The sequence below is a fragment of the Oculina patagonica genome, chromosome 4 (genome assembly GCF_052425735.1).
Source record: "Oculina patagonica isolate OP01 chromosome 4, crgOcupat, whole genome shotgun sequence".
Classification (NCBI taxonomy): domain Eukaryota; kingdom Metazoa; phylum Cnidaria; class Anthozoa; order Scleractinia; family Oculinidae; genus Oculina; species Oculina patagonica.
In genome coordinates this window covers 19,537,550-19,558,125 of record NC_135761.1, presented here as the reverse complement: position 1 = coordinate 19,558,125, position 20,576 = coordinate 19,537,550, and the positions used below count along the sequence as shown (strand labels likewise).

The 20,576-nt window shown below is 38.1% G+C and overlaps 2 protein-coding genes and 1 long non-coding RNA gene across 3 annotated transcripts in view; 1 reads left to right on the top strand and 2 right to left on the bottom strand.

Moving 5' to 3' along the window:
- Positions 1–1,153: 1,153 nt before the first annotated feature.
- On the bottom strand, positions 1,154–7,343 carry LOC144651856 (uncharacterized). Its single transcript, XM_078511904.1, has 6 exons — positions 7,311–7,343; positions 7,181–7,229; positions 6,018–6,066; positions 3,581–3,711; positions 3,031–3,366; positions 1,154–1,659 (listed from the first exon to the last, which is right to left on the bottom strand). The coding sequence occupies exons 4-6, from the start codon at positions 3,695–3,697 to the stop codon at positions 1,303–1,305; spliced, it is 810 nt and encodes a 269-aa protein (XP_078368030.1). The 5' UTR covers positions 3,698–3,711; positions 6,018–6,066; positions 7,181–7,229; positions 7,311–7,343; the 3' UTR covers positions 1,154–1,302.
- Positions 7,344–7,840: 497 nt separating this feature from the next.
- The window catches only part of LOC144652032 (uncharacterized), a 132,114-nt gene continuing 119,378 nt past the window's right edge, over positions 7,841–20,576 (top strand). The window contains exon 1 of the long non-coding RNA XR_013570440.1: positions 7,841–8,329. This is a non-coding gene — a long non-coding RNA (uncharacterized LOC144652032). The remainder of the gene's footprint in view (positions 8,330–20,576) is intronic.
- Positions 15,805–18,243, bottom strand: LOC144651831 (uncharacterized). Its single transcript, XM_078511852.1, has 3 exons — positions 18,125–18,243; positions 17,447–17,815; positions 15,805–16,473 (listed from the first exon to the last, which is right to left on the bottom strand). Exons 1-3 carry the CDS (start codon positions 18,236–18,238, stop codon positions 16,114–16,116), a joined length of 843 nt encoding a protein of 280 aa, XP_078367978.1. The 5' UTR covers positions 18,239–18,243; the 3' UTR covers positions 15,805–16,113.

The window sequence follows — 20,576 nt, the reverse complement described above, 5'->3', positions numbered from 1 at the left end:
CGCTATTTTGATTCTCGTCGTAAACACCGGCGACATGGCGGAGACACGTTCAAGGTTTGTTAGTGTCTTTAACGGCTCCACTGGGTCGTTTATATTGCAGAACAGGAAAACCAAAACACTATAAAGAAAACGAAACAAAACGGCCTTGTTGTCACAACGTTTCTTCGAACAAAAATAGAAACACGAAGCGAAATAACCGAAATTCCTCCTACCGAGTTGAATAAACCTTTGAGTAAATTCGCACAAAGGAAGGACAAGAATAAGGGCCGACTTCACTCCGAGGGATTGTAGCGAGTTTTGATTCAGATGATGACTAAGACACTGCAGGTTTGTCCTTGGTTTTGGCAGACTGTTTTCTTGATTTAATTTGGTAAAAGTTCGCTCGACTTCGCGTTGAGTTATTCAGCGTTTAGCGCTGTTTTGTTCTGTTAACACATTGAACTGGAACTTGCAAGTTTTGTACAAGTCTCAGTCAGGTTTTCTATCAAAAGTTGTTTCTGAGGTTCAGGTTGTGAGAGTATAAACTGACGTCTCATTTCTTGTGCTACTTAATTAAAGATGTGATTTTGAAAGACAAACATGTTTTAGCTATTTTAGTTTATGGCAGATGAATGGGTTTCCTAAACACGCGCGTAACTGATAAAAAGTCAAGCGATTTAATTTGCTTCTCAAAAACCTCAGGCTATAAAAATAAACAAATTACACCATGGAAACTGCTTTGTACGATTTTTATTCACTCGTAGAGCTGTATCAGAAAACTCACTCGTTCGCTACGCTCACTCGTTCGCTTTCTGATACTACTCAACTCGTGAATAAAAATCGTACGCGCGCACTTTCCATGGAGTAATCTCTATTTCCTTCAGAACATTTTTTATTTTTTTTTTAGTTAAAGAGGGTTATTTGTGCACAAAAAATATGCAATAAAAATATAGGTAACTTGCTTATTTACGAAAAAAACACGATTTATCTCCTTCGCGAGGCAAGCCGTGTAGAAAAAACCGCCATTTTGTCTATGTGCGCAGCAAGGATGCGCAATGCAATACTTTTAAAAAAAATTCCTTAATAATAAAAACAAAAGCAGAAAACATTTAAGAGCGCCAAGGTAGTAGGTACAAACTGAAGGAAGCATTGAAAAAACAGACAGCTATTTAGTAATGTTCCTGGACTTTATTAGTTTTAAGCTGATACAGATTAGAAGTTTCAAATCTGTTGATAAGAACGCTTCTAAAAACAGCAACGTAGTTTTCTATCCTTACTATACTAAAGTTCTTCTACAAAGTCCAGGGAACAGGTGTCACGTGTTTACTGCTGAGCTTTTGGCACCTCCTCGATGAAGATCCGGGACATTGTAGCCCAGCCTGTGTGAGCGTTAGTATTCTTGTGGCCAGTGTTGCAGTTTCCAACCCAGAATCCCACTCGCACCTTTCCCTTGTGAATTTTATTACAGTGACCTTCAATATGGCGGTGACGGTGAAAGTCGTGGTTTTTGCCGGTTCTCATGTAGAACGCACCATCAATGGACCCAGGAGAGCTGCACTCGGCGCCATTGAAGGTGAAATACCAACGGCTACAGCAGCCGTCACATCCTTCAATCCTGAGGTTACCAGCAAAGTAAACATGGAGGGCAGTGTCTGTGAAGTTCTTCATAAACTCACAGTTCTACGGAGATAATTATCAGCCATTGCGATTAATTAATAAAGAAAATCATTTCTAGCGAGATGGAGAGCAGGAAACAAGTTCAGCTGATAGATGAAAATACCGCAAAGTAAAAGAAAGTAATAAGTAATGCCAATATAATAATAATCAGTAATACAGTGTAATAATAATTGGTAATGCCAATATTATAATATTTGAAGTAAATAAATGAGTTGCTTCTAAGAGACAAACAAACTTAGATAGTGCAGCAGACGTATACAGCGTTATTGTATCCAATTTGCCTAAACTGCCGCAAGTTCAGGTCGCCCGCCCTCTTCATTAAAAAAACTTCCCTTCGAATTCCCTTTTTTAAAACATTGAGACAAGTGGCATGGTAGGAGGAGTTTCCCACTGTTGTAATAATGTCCTTCAGTTAGTAGACAAGATGGGGGAATCGTGTCAATGTAAAATTGTGTTATCATCACACGTTAAGGTCGCGCGGGACCCTTGCTCATTAATAAATTCATTAGCCAAATTTCTTGACGGAGTGCTATCTTGTAAAGCTTTAATTCCCTACACTTTGAACATCGATTCCTCTACAATTTATCATGGATATTAGGGGATGATAGAATTACATCATGATTGTCTTTTTACTGAGAGATGACCGTTGTCTGTGATGTTACAAGCCTTTAAAAGTTTAACTGTAGATAATGCGATTTTGTGTCCAAGTTTTCAGCTAGAACAGCGCACCGAATTAAATGATTATATAGCTTAGTGGTAAATCATAATCTCTTTTGTGCTATGGCTAGAACGAAATTTTCGATTTCAAAAACTGCTACAAGTTAATGGCTTCTAAGAGAGCAAAAATGTAAATTCTAAACTTTGAAAAGCACTATCTTCATTTTGAGAAGGAAATTTAAAAATTCGCTCTAGTCATAGCACAATAGAGTTCACCAAGTTTATGTTCCTCGCGAATCAACTCTTGAAATCCTATATCGGCGGAGAAAACTTGGACACAAAATTGCAGGTTTTGAGGCTTCCGAAGACCTTCCGAGTCAATGTTTACAACAACGTGTGATATATTCAAAGCTGTGAATCTAATTATGATAATTCCCTATGTTCCAGCGCACGTGCACAAAGCTGAGAACAATTACTAGTAATTACTTGTACAAAAGAGTTTAAAAACAAACATTCTCATGAATATTTCGTTTGATGTCGGCTTCAGTCGTCCGGCAGTTCGTGCATACTCTTTAAATAAATACATACTAATGATTGCAAGGGTCCTGCGCGACCTTAAGGACACTATATAGCTAATGTCGTGCCGCCGTGTGGTTATTCAGTTAATGCTATATACCCACGTCATAGTTGAACTATAAAGTGACATAAATCGCTTGCCTGGATCACTCCCGAATCTTTGCCGTCCTCCTTTTTCCATGTGCATTCTTTCCAGTTCATGTGCGAGGAAAGCTGAGGTGTTCCTGAAGATCCACTGCTACCTTTCTCCCCTCCCTCTCCTTTTTGGCCGACGGGGCCCTGGACACCAGTTTCTCCCTTTGCTCCTCTCTTTCCATCTGGACCAGGTGGTCCCTGGGGTCCAGTCTTTCCCGGACTGCCCTGGTCTCCTTTTGCCCCCTCACGCCCATCACGGCCAGGTGCCCCAGGGGAACCCGGCATGCCATGCATACCGGGAATACCATTTGTCCCTGGTTGTCCACCGTAACACAATGTGACCTGTGTCGAGAAATGAAATAAACAAAAAAAGAAAGAATCATCCCACTTGAAAGTTATTACATAGGATAATAAGCATAAGGGTAAACAAGATATAACATACAGCATGGAAAATTTATATCACCTTAAATGACCTTTGTGATGTGTCACCAAAAACCTGAATCAAGTCCATTAAAAGAGGTGCAGGCTACTATTTATTGAAACACAACGAGCTTACTTTGTTGTCATTTGGTTTGCTGCTGACATTGTTGGCCGTCGTTGGACCCAAAGTGATCAGCACCGAAAACAGTACACACCACATGATCGGCGAATCCTTCATACGAGATTTTCCCATCGGTATCGTTTAGTCTGTGGAATTAGATTTGTTTGTTATTGGATTGTTTTGCTGTTTGTATTGCAATGTTTCACTATTTTTTTGGACTACATAACACAATTTATGAGATGAGGCAGCGCCCGAAAAGTAGCGCTGAAATATTATTTTTAACCCAAGACATAAAGCTTCAGTCCTGAATACTGGCTGGTAATAAATTAACAATAACGAAGTAAAACTGTGACTCTAGTTTATGAAACAGGGTATCAACAAGTCGAAACAAGACAAGAAGGCCTACTGGTTGGACTACAGTTAGAAAGTAATCGATGACGAAAAGGCTCACACGAATTGAGTATCGAATGGTACGCCTGACAATGTCTACGGGCTTTGCAAGATAAAACCTTATTGTAAAACTTACCAGAAAAAGAAAATTAGGCAAGAAGAAAATCATGTTTCCTTGAATCGTTTGTTAACTTACTAGAGCAAGGAAAAACTCCTACCTTTACAGGGTGGAAGATTACAAGTCGATAAAATGCCTTCCTACCTTAACTTAACTGCACCAGTAAGCATCTAAATGGCAATGATACTCCGGCAATGTATCAAAACATTTTATCTTTTTTTTTAATCATGATAATTTGAAGTTTCGTGTAAAAACGCGTTTACTAACTGATTACGTGTACACTATCGAAATACATCCAACACTTCCATTGGTCAGATTATTTATAAACTGACCAATGGCTATAAGTCTGACATGTTAAATTACATTGTTTTGTCAGTTTGATGAGTTTCGTGTTAAAACGAATTTTAGAACTGCCTACGTGTCACCAGCCAAAATAGATGATTCATTTTGCAAACTGCGCATAGACGAAAAGTTAATACTTTTGTTGTTACAGGGACTTAAAGATAATTAAACGGAAGGTGAAAATCTTGCTCCGCTTAATAAGCAGATGCCAATAAAATGGGCTTTTATTAGTTTGAAGTTTCATGTTTCATTTCTGGTTTTTAACCCTCGGACGTACAAGCAAACTCATACCCCCATCATCGTACAAGGGGGGGGGGGGGGGTGGATGGAACCCCTCCCCGGAGTTTTCGTTATATTAAGGCGTAGCGAAATTATTTTGCTCTGAGAAGAAAGCCCTTAGCTTACTCTACAAGATGACATAATTTTAATTGGGTGTGACGTCATATGACGTCACGTGACGTCATAAGAGCCGCCATCTTGGGAGTCTGACATGTTAATTTACATTGTTTTGTTTTGACGAGTTTCGTGTTAAAACGGATTTAAGAACTGCCTTCGTGTCGCCAGGCAAGATAGATTATTTGCAAACTGCACACAGACGAAAAATTAACATTTATATACTTTTTGTTACAGGGACCAAAAATAGTTTAAAATATAGACCAATGCCTAAACATTGCCCAAATAAAGGTTTAATTAAACTGAACGTGGAAAATATTGTTCCGCGCAATAAGCAGATGCCGATAAAATGGGCTTTTATTAGTTTAAAGTTTTATTTTTCTTTCTTGGTTTTAAGGTGCTGTGATGGTTTCGGTTTTGGTTTCATTTTCTTCGAAACCTGGCCTGATATACACCGAACTTGATCACATTTAACTAATACTTAGGCTTTGAATATTTACAAACTCAGGTTAGTTTTGTTGTAACAAATCAAAATCATAAGAAGAGTATATGAGGAAACGAGTGCTCGTTTGAAAACTGAAATGCTTACATCGAGCTTCTGACTGAACAAGTTTATGAAACAAGTCGTATCGCATGAAAAGAAGGCCAATTAGCCAGTTAGAAAGAAACCAATAAAGAAAAAGCTAAAATTTCCATTTTTTTCTTAAAAGCCTGCTCAGAGTTAAAAAAATGGAACAGCATTGACGGTATAAGAACGTGTATAAATTATCCAGACAACCAGATTGTGAATAACGTAACTTATTATTATTATTTTTTATTTCTTTTTAATGTTAAAAAGAAACATTCGATTTTAACACTGAAGTAAATGTTTTCAATCGGGCACAAAAAGACTCAATTGTGAAAAACTGGCTTGTAGTTCTTGAACAGCAGTAGCGGTTTTTTTTTCTATTTAGAACCTTTGAAAACTGCGTTCTCGGGGTTTTAGACCCATTTTGAATTATGTTACCAAAAGCCTAAGCTCTTAGATAAAACCGCCGACTTTTGAAAAACCATTCACAATATGATGAGTAGAGAAATTAGTGCAATACTGACGACTTAAAAATCTGGTTTTATCAGTATTTTCTTTGCTTTGTCTAGTCGAAATCTAAGCGGTAGTGTTTCATAATGAAAATGAATATTCTACCGAGACTCGTAAATTGAATCACTTACCTTTGAAGTAACTCAGCGCCTGTATCGTCTGAATGGAAAAATTAACACGCTTAACGGGAAAAGAGATAAAAACGAGTGTTAGATATTACATTAAAACGAAGAAAAGAATCTAAAAAATAATAACACATACATCTTCAACTTGTACAATCCTTTCGTGTTGCTGTTCAGAACTGAAATGAACTACTTTTTCTTAGGCAAGCAAACTTTTTTGCTTTGTTTATTGATTTTAGGTTCCCGTCAGAACAAGTTTGTTAAACAGCATACATATTAATTGTTTTTTCATTCTAAAAAGTAATGCTATTGGCTAGAACTGTTTGCTCTCCTCTTTTTTTTGTCCAATGGAATAACAGCTTATATTTCTGCATTTGCACAATCTTTTTGTTTTCACCAATGGGCGAGAGTCACATGCTGTTCCTATTTTTTATTTGAATTTGCACATTTTATTTGTCAGTTTTTTCTGAGCGGGACGACAAAATTTCTGTTTTCTTGAAACATATCCAGATCATAAGCAAAACTTACGGGGAAACAAGTGCTCGTTTGAAAACTGAAACGCTTACATTGAGCTTCTGACTGAACAAGTTCATGAAACAACGTATCGATAAGACAAGAAGGCCAATTGGTCATATAGTTACAAAGTAACCAATAAAGAAAATGCTAAATTTTCCATTTTCTTAAAAGCCTGCTCAGAGTAAAAAAAAATTAGGAGCAGCATTTATGGTATAAGAACTTGTATAAATTATCCAGATTACCGGATTGTAAATATTGTTTCTTATTTTTTATTGTTAAAAGCAAACATTCGATTTAACACTGAAGTAAAGGGTTTTCAGTCGCGGGAAAAAAAAATTGATTGTTAATTTAACATTTGTACTTCTGGAGCAGTAGCAGCGAAGTTTTCTCATTTAGAACGTCTGCTTTTACGGATTTTAGACCCACTTTGAATTATAAATCTGAAAGCCTTAGTTGTTAAATAAAACCAACTTTTAAAAATCCATTCACAATAGAATGAGTAGAGAATTTAGTACAATACTGACAACTTAAAAATCTGGTTATATCTGGGTATATAGTTTTTTCTTTCCTTTGTCTAGTCGAAATCTAAGCAGTAGTATTTTTATAATGAAAATGAATGTTCTAACAAGATTCGTAGAGTAAATTGAATCACTTACCTTTGAAGTAACTCAGCGTCTGTATCGTCTGAATGGAAAAATGAACACGCTAAACGGGGAAGGAGATAAAAACGAGTGTTAGATCTAACATTAAAACGAAGACAAGAATCCAAAAAGTAATAAAACTTACATCTTCAACTTCTACAATCCTTTCGTGTCTCTGTTCAGAACTGAAATGATCTACTTTTTTCTTAGGCAAGCAAACCTTTTTGCTTTGTTTATTGATTTTAGGTTCCCGTAAGAACAAGTTTGTGAAATAGCATGCATATTATTATTTTTTTTTTTTTCATTCCAACAAGCAATACTATTGGCTAGAACTGTTTGCTTTCCTCTGCTTTTTGTCCAATGGAATAGCAGCTTATATTCTTGTATTTGCTCAGTCTTTTTTTTTTTTCAGGAATGAGTGTGAGTCACAAGTTTCTAGTTTTGAGAGCAGTTGCACAGTATTATTTTTTACAAGCTAGACGATAGAATTTAATTCTGCGATAAAATAAAATCAGATAAATAGCATATGCGCACGAACTGTTTAATATAGTCTTTAAAAAATAACTCGTGCGCCTTTGTTAGAAAAAGTTCAATATCTTCTGTTTGGCTGCTGTGAATTCTAAAATGAATTAAATTTTTGCCGAATTAATTTAAGAAAGAGTGTCAGGTTATATACAGTCGAAGCTCTCGTAAGCGGACACCCTCGGGACGCGAAAAAAGTGTCCGTAACTGGAGCTGGCCGCTTACGAGAATGGTTCTCGTAAGCGGCCGCTAGAGGTGTAGGGGAAGATGGCCGCTTACGGGAGCTTGCCCAGCTAACAATAACTGGACGAACGTGGATGACGACAAAACAAGCACTAAAATGTGGTCCTGTAATTACTGTAAAATCATTGTCACAAACAACGACGTGAATTTGATTGATAATAACAGGATACAGAGGTTGTAAGTAGGATTTTCTTTCGGGTGTCCGCTTACGGGAGCTTAAAAACAAAGAAAAAGTCTAAGTCGTTATCTCTGAAAGTGTCCGCGGCCGGTTACGGGAATGTCCGCTTACGAGAATGTAAAAATACAGAGTTTGTATGGGAGTTAAAACGGGGTTTCTAACAAGGTGGCCGTAAGTAGAGCTGTCCGCTTACGAGAGTGTCCGTTAAGAGAGCTTCGACTGTATATATAATTAAGTATTATATGAGGTGGGTATCAGGTTAGCGAAATCTGAGCGAAGCGCAGTTCTTGATGTAAAACATGAATCTAGACGAGTGTTTGATTATACAAGTGCAATATCTTTGTCCCTTATCTGGGTTAAAATGTACGCGTACACACTGTTTTATCAAAACATTTTGGTCTAAATCATCTTTTTTATATTTACTACACATTTTGGTCTAAAGTAATTCACTGCATAAGAATTGTGTTTCCTTTGAGTTTGTTATAAGGATTATTGTTTTCCACTAAAAAATCGCTCTTCTAAAGTTAGACCTTGTAGTTGAAAGATAGGGGTTGATCAGCGTCACTCGCTAAAAAAACTCGTTAAAGCCGTAAATGATCCATTAAATCTATATCGTGGATCATCAAAAAAATGTCAGTGAAGTGTACGTGTGTTTGATGAAATTAACTTGAGTCGGGCTAACTTGTTTGACGGAAAATATCTTCCATTAACAGAAAAAAAAAAAAAACATTAAACCTAGACAACCTAGCAATGCAGAGCCGGAAAGAGATATTTTAACATGAACATGAACGTGAATTGCAACTAATCATTGAAATATTAAAACTCTGAGCTGCTAAATTATTAGTCAAGATTAACGGAACAGTTCAAATTTACGCAAAGGGCTGTCTGTAAATTAATTACTTCTTGTTTTCTGAATTTTTCAAGCAACGTCATTTCAAGGTGCGCGCATGCATTAAAAGCCTTTTTCTCTGTCTCTAAAACTGCCACCGTACTTTAGTTGCATGCATCTCAGTTTTAACACTAAATCATTTACCTTTGAATGAACTCAGCGTCTGTGTCGTCAGATGGGAAACAGAAAGCTAAACGGAAGAAAAAAAAGAATGAATGTTAGATTTAACATCAAAACCAGAAAAGAAATCAAAAATAAGATAAAAGAACCGCAAACTTACATCGTAACTTCTTCAAGTTAACGAATAAATCTCTACTGCACACTGTTTCTGACTTCCTTTGTTTGTTTAGTGAGGTTCTCGTCAGAACAAGTTTGTGAAAACAACAAACACATGTACACAACGTAATATCTTTCTTTTTTCTAACAAGCAATGTTATTCGCTAACTACATTGAAAAGTTTGTTTAGTCGTCGATTTGTCCAATAGAAAAAAATAAAACATTAAACCTAGCAATGCAGAGCCGGAAAGAGATTGTCACATGAACATGAACGTGAATTGCCTCTTATCATTGAAATATTAAAAGTCTGAGCTGCTAAAATTAGTCAAGATTAACGGAACAGTTCAAATTTACGCAAAGGGCTGTCTGCAAATTAATTACTTCTTGTTTTCTGAATTTTTCAAGCAACGTCATTTTAAGGTGCGCGCATTAAAATTAAAAGCCTTATTCTCTGTCTCTAAAACTGCCATCGTACTTTAGTTGCATGCATCTAAGATTTAACACTAAATCATTTAACTTTGAATGAACTCAGCGTCTGTGTCGTCAGATGGGAACAGTAAGCTAAACGGAAGAACAAAAAGAATGAATGTTAGATTTAACATCAAGGCCAGAAAAGAAATCAAAAATAAGATAAAAGAACAGCAAACTGACATCGTAACTTCTTCAAGCTAAAAAATAAACCTCAACTGCACAGTGTTTCTGACTTCCTCTGTTTGTTTAATGAGATTCTCGCCAGAACAAGTTACACATGTACACAACGTAATATCTTTCTTTTTTCTAACAAGCAATGTTATTCGCTAACTACATTGAAAAGTTTGTTTAGTCGTCGATTTGTCCAATAGGATGAAGCCTTTTATCCCTGCCTTTTATTCTTGTCACGTCAGATACTGCTGCTATGCAATATTCAAACAAACCAAAGCCATCCTCAACAATTTCTATTGCGAACGATAAGAATTAATCGTGTCCTGGATTATTAAAAAATAAAAATTAGTTTATAAAACCTAAGGAGCAAGTTAATAATCTTTGGAACATTATGAGATAATCATTTCTTGTTTACAGGCGATTTCATCCATCAGTATTCTAACTGCAAAATTTCAATCTAGAAATATGATTAAGAGTGCGTTCCCTTTATTGTCTAAACCCTAAACAGCGTAAAATGTTTCGATCTTGCGGCATAATTACATTAGCTAGCTTTACATTTCAAAACAAGTCTACCTTAACGATAACAAAAGCTTTATTTACTGAGACAGACATTTCATTTGACTGTCCATATGGAAATCAACTTACTTTGGAAGCAAAAAGAAAATAATATTTTTTTCCTCTCTAATAGCGTTATTTTTATAATGCTCAGTCGCGATATTCGTACAAATTCCGCCATCTAACAAACCGCAGTAACTCGCTAGCGTTTTCATTCGTGACTGTCATTATAATATTTCTTCTTCGTGAATAATTCAGTTCTTGTATTTGTGTTTGTTTTACACGAATGGGAAACGTTTTATTGTTTTCTTTCCTTTACTGAATTTAATAAGACAAACAAAATTACTGTAGATTACAAAGTTTGGATGACGAAGAAGGCTTTGATTTGCAAGCGAAAAAATTAATAATAACAAAATCACAAAGGCCATCACCTTGCATTTACTGATTTGAATACCTCGTGTCTTCACAAAGCATATAAACGCGGCTTAGTTAATTCGTCTCTTCTTCTCGAAATTGTGCGGTTCAGACATTATTCTTAAATTAATGTGTGTTCAGTCCACTGATATGAGGATTGTTATTCACTAGAACAACTTGGTGCATGACTATGTTGTAAGCCTTATTCAACTAATGAACAATTAGTTGCAGAATTTTTGAATACAAAAAAATATTGTATTAATTAACGATATTTTATAAGTGTATGCAGGTACTGGTAGTTGCAACTAGAAATTCTCGAATGCTCGATTTCTCGAACCTCCAGATACCCCAAACCAAAAGAGGTCTACCTTCCCTTAGTTAAACACTCCATAATGTACCCCGGATTTCTTAAACCTAAATTCATTTCCCTCGGTAGTTCGAAAAATCGGGATTCCACTGAACTGCCTTGTAACGTTTAGATAATAGCAAATTTGTTTACAAATTATTTGAACACTCGCGCTCGCCAAGCTGGGCACGGAGAAAACAAAAAATAATGTAGACCAAAAAAGGCGACGAATATCGTACCTGACGACAGTTTCCCTTGGAGGTTAATTCGAAAAATCCGCTTTCCATGCATTGTACAGCCATATTTTTTGGTAACGTAATATTCACCGATCTAGCGATCAAGCTATGCACTTACTGTTTAAAGAAGAAACAGAAAATCAATTAAACCAAAAAGAAAAGGCGACAATGGTCGTACCTGTATGGACTCTTGGAAGTCTTCTGTTTTTATCGAGGATACATCGAACTTTGCGCTTGGAAATTTTTTCCTCCATTTTGGTTTTATAACTTTGACCTAGGATCTTGTTCCAACCAGTTCATTGTTGAGCACGAATGCATTGTTGTTAGCAGTTTATTACTGACATTTCTGACAAAAATGCTTGCGATAGCCCTCCTCTTCGTCCAATGAAGAAGGTGATTCATGATTTTGTGTCATTAAATGTTAAGACGTCAAGTAATTTGAAAAAAATAAGATTTGGTTAACAATGATCAATGTTAGCCGGTTTGTTTGATATAATTTTCTTATTATTCAGCTATTCAGATTTAGCGGCTTGTTTGTGCATTTGTAATGGCGAACACTGCGATGTTAATGTAATCAATATAAACAAACTCTTTGAAGACTTTGAGCCGTCACGAGTTTAATATTTTAAGTTATCGAAACGACAAGAGAAATAGAAAAATGTTCACTAAGAGAAAGATCACATCGTTCGTTATTGTATTACCCACTGGGATGTATGGGCTACTAATTTTCGCTAAATGAGGGCTCAATATATTAATCGTAGAGACTGCGTACTTTTGATTAGTCACAAATGAAAATCATCTAGTTTTAGATGCGACGCAAAAGCTTGGGTATCAAGTAAGGGTGTCTGCGGAGAGGAAGAAAGATAAATCTTGGCTCGCTTGAAGAGCTTTACACGCGCGTCAAGCGAAAAATGTCAATTACTTTCTCTCAAGGCGCCATTGAGTCAATATTTTGATCAGTGGCGAATATTTGAGTTTTTAGCGTACAACAGTTCCCGTATTCTACTCTCTACTGATAAAGTTCTGCGATAAGGATACATCAATTAGCTGCCTTTATACAAGCGGAACGCTTTGTGATCACTCGAATCGTGTGAATCTTGTCTCGGCTCCTAGTCTGTTATTTTTCATGAGGCAATTGTTTCTTTTTTTTAACAGCTTATTCTGACAAAATTGTTTATGATAATACTTCACTAAATACATCAAAGGTGACTTTTGGTTTAATTTTGTGTTATTTTTAAAATTCAAAGTGCCAACTGAAGTTATTTTGAAACCGGCCAAGTGAAATCATCAACAGTGAAATTTGTTTACTATAGCTATTTTCTTATTCTTAATTCATTAGTTTAAGTCTGACCGAAAAAAAAAAATCAATGCATAATTTTTTAAACCTTACATCTTCACCATACATCTCGAATCGTTAGAGATAAAATGTTTATTGTAAAGAAAATACCAAGAACACTTCCAAGCGTCATTGAGTCAAAATTGTTTTGGCAAATATTAGAGTTTTAAATAATAGAGTTTGTTTAACACTTTTGAAAATAAACCCTCAACAAGTGTCCGGTTTTTTCTGTTTACAAAGCGCAACTGAAACATAATTAACAATTATTCTTTGAAATCGAGGTGAATAGTGGTAGAATATTCACCGAGCCGCGGAATATTCTGCCGCTATTCACCGAGATTTCAAAGAATAATTGCTTTAGTATATACACACGAAGTGATCTCAACAGCAAGCGATCTCAAAGTTTTCAGAAGGAAACCATTTTAAGTCGATTTCATTGACCTCTCAATCCATGCGTGGAAAACGTACATACAAGCGGCACTAACCGACATGCGCGAAACAGTCTACAGAATCTTCAAACATGGCAAATCTAGTTAATCTTCGATAAAATCCTCGTCACAATCTAGCAAAATGGTCCTTTAACACCACTCAAACCTGCAATCTGAATCAAAAACCTGCTTGCAAAACATTTTGACCGTTGAATCAAAGCTTTTGAAGTTCACTTGAATTGAAAATTGAAAGAGCAGTTGGCGAAGGATCCACCTGAAAGTTTGGATTATACTCAGAATGTGTGCAGAACTGTGGTGAAAACTGGATGTTTTCTTGCACAAAGACGTTTTCCTGAATATTCGTGGAGGATCTTGGTTGAATAACACTTGATGTTGCTGCCGATAAATCTGCGGTATACATTTCTGCCGATGCCGGGCGAAGAGCGACTTGACGGTAAGCAATTGTTTATCGTTTTAGTACTCGAGTTGTGTGGACATTGTGCTGCAAATTGCGAAATATGTAGTCTTCTCTTACTTTGAAAACCATCAGGCCAAATTTCTTAGCCTTTTTTGTCTTTTCTGGTTCAGCATCTTCTTGTATTCTTAGTATTTGCGATTCAGAAACGCCGGCGAAAGGCGAGTTTACGCCGGCCATTTTGTTTCAGTTTGGATCAAGCATTATTCACTCCGCCGTAGGGAGTGAATAATGCTCATTAGCCCGAGATAGCGAACCAATCAGATTGCTAGAAACACCAAGATCACTGAGTGTGCATATACTAATTGGAAGGAAACCTTATTTTACTAAGGTGATTCCTCAGAAATAATAGTTGACGAACGTTTTTATGAAACGAACTTTTCAGGATTCCAAATTGTTGTGATGGGAAGGGAGGAGGCTGAAAACTGGAATGCGGGATGTTTAAAATTTTCGCCGTGGCGCCCGAAAAAACGTTTGCCACAGCCCGGAAACCCGTTTTTGGGAGTCCTGGAGCCTGCAATTTTGGGCCCGTGAGCCCTAAGCCCCTTTGGGACCCTTGCCCTTTCAAATATAGCTTACCTTCCATTGAAAAATAGTCCCCTCTTTTACATGTGTATAACTATTGTGCAGAAATCTAAATCTCTTTTCTAATACTTAGATAAATGTGCTGTCCGGTGCATTTGTTGGAGATATTTTGAAAATCCCTTTAAATAACATTCCCCTGTAGTCCTTTCCTATACTTAAATTCGTGAAATCTCTATCCCTTTTAGTTTACCCGATAATGTCTGAAAAGGTACCCCTTTCTGGTACCCTATAGCAGAAACTATAGTACCCTATAGCTTGTAAAAATTAATGAAGGAAGAGGAATAAAGTTGCCTGGATTTTTCTTGAATTGAAATTAAACTTAAAGTGTTTTGCACACTCGATCTTAACAAGATGACCACGAATTGTTTTCTATTTAGAAAGATGTCAGTTTTCAATCTCTCAATCGAGCATAAAGGAGAATCGCAACACGGCAAGCACGAAATGCTCATTAATCCTTTTAAAAGAAAGAATTCACACATAGGAGACATATCGGCACAAAATATTTACAATTTTGATACACACTCTGGTTTATGTTTTAATATCGTTAAAACATAGAAAAAACGTTTCTCGTAGCTTGGAAACAAAGCTGCGTACCAATCGATTCCTTTCCAAGCAAACGGAGCGTACGAACGAACAAACGTGCAACCGTATCGCTGGGTATGAGTTAAACCAGAAGATCAATGTTTTTACTGACCAAAACATGAGGCCTATGAAATCAAAAACACGCGTGACATGTACTTCAATTTGGCTTCAAGCGTAAAATGGTTTTGAAGTCACACAAGCTTCTGGAAGTCAAAAACGCACGTGATAGGATTTTGAAGCGCAGTTAAAAGATTGAACGAACTCGTTAAATTCCGCGTCAATTGTGAACAACCTTTTTGTTTTCTTTGGCTACATATGTATTTTTACTAAATAGTATCAGTACCCTACGTTTGAAATCAAATATGAATTATCAGGAGACTCGTGCGGCCAGTGGTACACTTTCCAACCCAGAATCCCACTCGCACATTTCCTTTGTCAATGTTATTACAGTGACCTTCAATATGGCGGTGACAGTAAAGATTGCAGTTCTTGGCGGCTCTCATGTAAAATGCACCATCAATGGACCCAGGCGAGCTGCACTCGGCGCCATTGAAGGTGAAATACCAACAGCTACAGCAGTGGTCACATCCGTGAACCCTGAGGTTTCCAGCAAAGTATTAAAACATGGAGGGCAGTGTCTGTGAAGTTCTTCATAAATTCGCAGTTCTACGGAGATAATTAATTTGTGTCTACGAATTTAAATTGAAAAAAGGACGTCAGTAGGTATGCATCAGTCATAATTGATTTGGATATAGTTAATCATTTCAGAAGAGGAAGGGAGAAGGAAACGATTTAAGTCAATGGATCGCTTTTGATTTTTAATTAAACTTTTCGTACGGCAGTGCGTGTGTCATGTTATCATGTCGTTTTAGCCACCGGAAGCTATATCACTTTTCGTTCGTTTTGTAAAATTCAATAACATTGGGCGAAAGTGAAGAATGAGAATTTAATAAAACAATTATTCCATTTGCTCTGATTTTAAGACATGTTTTTAACGAAAGCCTTTCAACTTACTGTAGCAAGAAGTTAAGAAGTCCTTAATTTGCATTATTTTTTACTTTTACAGCAGTGGCAGCTACTAAAATCATTGTACCTTTCCGTGTTAACTTATGTAAAGTTCGTCCATGATGACTTGAATAAGTTCAACTGTGTTTAAATTGCTTATTTTGCTTATCTGCAGCTTTAAAGTCACTTTGCACCAATCATTTCCAATCGTTTTGCAGCAATCCTTTTAGCAGGTTTTAAGCCTGTGGGGGTGGTACTTCTTCCACGTAGATCCGGGACACTGAGTTCCAGCCCGTATTTGCGTCCGCTGATCCATAACCAGCACAGTTACCGACCCAGAATCCCACGCGCACGATCCCCTTGTGGACTTTCTCACACACTCCTTCGATTTGTCGCACACGATGTAAATTCTTTTTGCCGCCATCTCCATGCACCATGTAGACCACACCATCAATCGCCGCCGGGGATGAACACTCGGCGCCATTGAAAGTAAAATACCATCGCCTGCAGCAACCATTGCAGTTATAGATGCGAAGAGGGCCATTCCAGAAGACACGCAGGCCAGTTTCGTCGAACGATTTGTTGAAAACACATTCCTAAAAAAAATAATGAAGTGATCACCATTACTAATCAAAAGAGTGGTCCAAATGGTCTGAATACCAAAAGAGGAGACGACCAGAAATTTGTCCATGTGTTTAAGTTTCAGACAAGACAGGTGACCAAAAATGATGTAACATATTATTTTTTTCGAAATTTTTGTTATTCATTGTTATTTTAAAATATTGCCTGTTTCTTATTTTTATATCCCTTTGCTTCAATCTTAGAGAAAATGGCCACAAAGTTGAGTGAAATAACCATTTAAAACAGTGGAAGAAAATTTCAATAACACAGCAAATACAAAATATTATATATTGTCAAAATTTAGGAGACTAAAACGGATTTTAATATTCTTGGTTTTCACGTGACGTCATCAAAATTCTACAATCCAGAATCGCATGACCCCCGAGTTTTTGGCTGCCTGGCTTCACTAGCCCCTATGGTAATTCCAGGCAGCCAATACTCCTACTTTATTTAATTTTCTCTCTGTATTAATCTTTTCGTGCAAGTGCAAGAGTACATGAAAGGTTGTTTTTGTTGTCTAAACTGGCTATTAGACGTCCTTAATGTATGTCTTGTTGAAGCTTTTCAGTTCGATAGCATCCACCGTCTTTAAGATACAGCATGTTTGAATTTCAGAGTTTCGCGCCACACGACATAAAGATGCCCGCCAGAAGACTTTCACGTATGCTTGATAAAATGCCTCATCCTGTTATTCTTAACAATCTGTACGTACGTACAGTTGATGTTTGGGAGACGTATTTATGCAGTGAATGTCATGAGGGTGAACTGACTGCATTTTACAGCAGACGTGAATGCCAGATGATTTCATTAGCGTCACTGGCGTGACAGTGAACACCAACAATAGTTTTTTGTTTTGTTTTTGTTTTGTTTTTGTTTTGTTTTTGTTTTGCTCTTTTGTTTACTGTTTGGACTGATTAATGGCTTGAGATTGCGAGATAAAACATTTACCTTGATCAATCCAGTATCCTTTCCTTCGCTTAGTCCCTTAAAAGCGCACTGTTTCCAGTTACCTCTCCATGTCCCTGGGGATCCCTGGGGGCCTGTAGGGCCTTGGCTTCCTTTAGCTCCCGCATCACCTTTGATTCCTTGTGGACCCACTGGGCCCATGGACCCTTGAGGTCCCTTGGGGCCTGGGGATCCTTGGCTTCCTGGTTTGCCATTGTAGCCTTGGTCTCCTCGTGGTCCCGCGGGTCCTTGTGAGCCGGGTAATCCCGCAGCACCTGCTGGTCCCGTGGGTCCAGGGCTCCCTGGGACACCCGGGATTCCTGGTGCGCAACAACAATGACTATGTCCACAAGCTCCATACGGCGACGTCGCCTGAGGTAGAAAGGAAAATGCAAATTTGTGAGCTTTCATCTGCTTTCGAATTGTCCTTTGTAGACTGTTAGATTGCATTTTAGTTGTCCAAACATTTTATTAAGCGTCTCCTTTTTAGATTTTTGTGTGGAAACGAAAAGAAAGAAAGAACAGACAGCAAGAGTGTGAGCCAAGAAAGGCTCGTGCACGTACTTGAGAAAGGGACACCAAGCGCGTAGTCTAGTAACCTAAATTTCAGTCGCCAATGATATTAATAAGCACTTATTCAAGCTACAGCATGGGCACAGTTTTTAAAATCAATGAACTCACTTTCTTATCATTTGCACTTGGTTTGTTGTCTGCTGCAGTGCAGAATATGATCAGCGGCACAAACAGTAAACATAACATGATGGTCGGCGAAATGCTCAAACGAGATTGGGCCATGGATATCTTTTGTCCTGTGGAATGAATAGGAAATAATACAGGGGTGCGCGGAGATATGTAAATGGCCGTTTTTATACTAGAGGAATAAATTATCTATCTTGATGAAATATATTTCAAATTGGGTTTTGAACGACGAACTACGAAATATACGCTGTCTAGGTGGATAATGCGTCTTGTGTCCGTCTTTATACCAGAGGACGCATTATCCGTCCAGTCCCGTTATCCGTCCGGAAGGATAATTCGTCCCGTAGTTCGAGGTTTTAGTAATGTCCAAAGGTCATTCGAACATTTCCGAACATTTGCAAGAATGATACGTGGATATTTTGATCATATAGCAACAATTTTAAATTAACTCTTTACTCCAACAAGGCAAAAAGTTGTAAAACACTGCAGGTTATAAATTATTAAATGTCAATTAAATATCAGCAGTGGCTATAGTTCAGTCCCTGAACTCTTTCTTCCACGCGCCCTTTATACGGTTGAACCCAGGCGCGAAGAAAGAGTCCAGAATAACTTGCATGCGCATGCTCAGATTGAACCAATAGGAAGCGAGGAGTGTGGCGCTAGGGTTGAAAATACTCGCTCAAATGACGAATTTAACTACGTGACCAAGCGCGCGAATAAATGCAGGAAAAAACTATCCAAAGACAATTTAATAAACAGCTACAAAAAACTAGGAATAGTTGACGGATAGCGATTTGCATTTTGGCCGTGAGATTTTAGTAGACATTGACTAGCAACTAGCAATTCCGGTGATCCTGCTTTAGTACACGTTCACGTAGTTGAACTCGTCATCTGTGGAGATATGTCCAGAAATGCACGCAATGACGAAAATGACGAATTTGGCGAAATTTCGCCTAAGTCTAAGATTTGAGCGAACGAGCTCAAGAGGAGGGGTACCACGAAAGCGGCGAATTCGACGAAAACGACGAATTCGACGAAAATAACGAATTTGGCGAAATTTCGCCAAAGTCTAAGATTTGAGCGAACGAGCTCAAGAGGAGGGGTACCACGAAAGCGGCGAATTCGACAAAAACGACGAAAATGACGAATTTGGCGAAATTTCGCCAAAGTCTAAGATTTGAGCGAACGAGCTCGAGAGGAGGGGTACCACGAAAGCGGCGAATTCGACGAAAACGACGAATTCGACGAAAATGACGAATTTGGCGAAATTTCGCCAAAGTCTAAGATTTGAGGGAACGAGCTCGAGAGGAGGGGTACCACGAAAGCAGCGAATTCGACGAAAACGACGAATTCGACGAAAATAACGAATTTGGCGAAATTTCGCCAAAGTCTAAGATTTGAGCGAACGAGCTCAAAAGGAGGGGTACCACAAAAGCGGCGAATTCGACAAAAACGACGAATTCGACGAAAATGACGAATTTGGCGAAATTTCGCCAAAGTCTAAGATTTGAGGGAATGAGCTCGAGAGGAGGGGTACCACGAAAGCGGCAAATTCGACGAAAACGACGAATTCGACGAAAATGACGAATTTGGCGAAATTTTGCCAAAGTCTAAGATTTGAGCGAACGAGCTCAAAAGGAGGGGTACCACGAAAGCGGCGAATTCGACGAAAATGACGAATTTGGCGAAATTTCGCCAAAGTCTAAGATTTGAGCGAACGAGCTCGAGAGGAGGGGTACCACGAAAGAGGCGAATTCGACGAAAACGACGAAAATGACGAATTTGGCGAAATTTCGCCAAAGTCTAAGATTTGAGCGAACGAGCTCGAGAGGAGGGGTACCACGAAAGCGGCGAATTCGACGAAAACGACGAATTCGACGAAAATGACGAATTTGGCGAAATTTCGCCAAAGTCTAAGATTTGAGCGAACGAGCTCGAGAGGAGGGGTACCACGAAAGCGGCGAATTCGACGAAAACGACGAATTCGACGAAAATGACGAATTTGGCGAAATTTCGCCAAAGTCTAAGATTTGAGCGAACGAGCTCGAGAGGAGGGGTACCACGAAAGCGGCGAATTCGACGAAAACGACGAATTCGACGAAAATGACGAATTTGGCGAAATTTCGCCAAAGTCTAAGATTTGAGCGAACGAGCTCGAGAGGAGGGGTACCACGAAAGCGGCGAATTCGACGAAAACAACGAATTCGACGAAAATGACGAATTTGGCGAAATTTCGCCAAAGTCTAAGATTTGAGCGAACGAGCTCGAGAGGAGGGGTACCACGAAAGCGGCGAATTCGACGAAAACGACGAATTCGACGAAAATGACGAATTTGGCGAAATTTCGCCAAAGTCTAAGATTTGAGCGAACGAGCTTAAAAGGAGGGGTACCACGAAAGCGGCGAATTCGACGAATTCGACGAAAATGACGAATT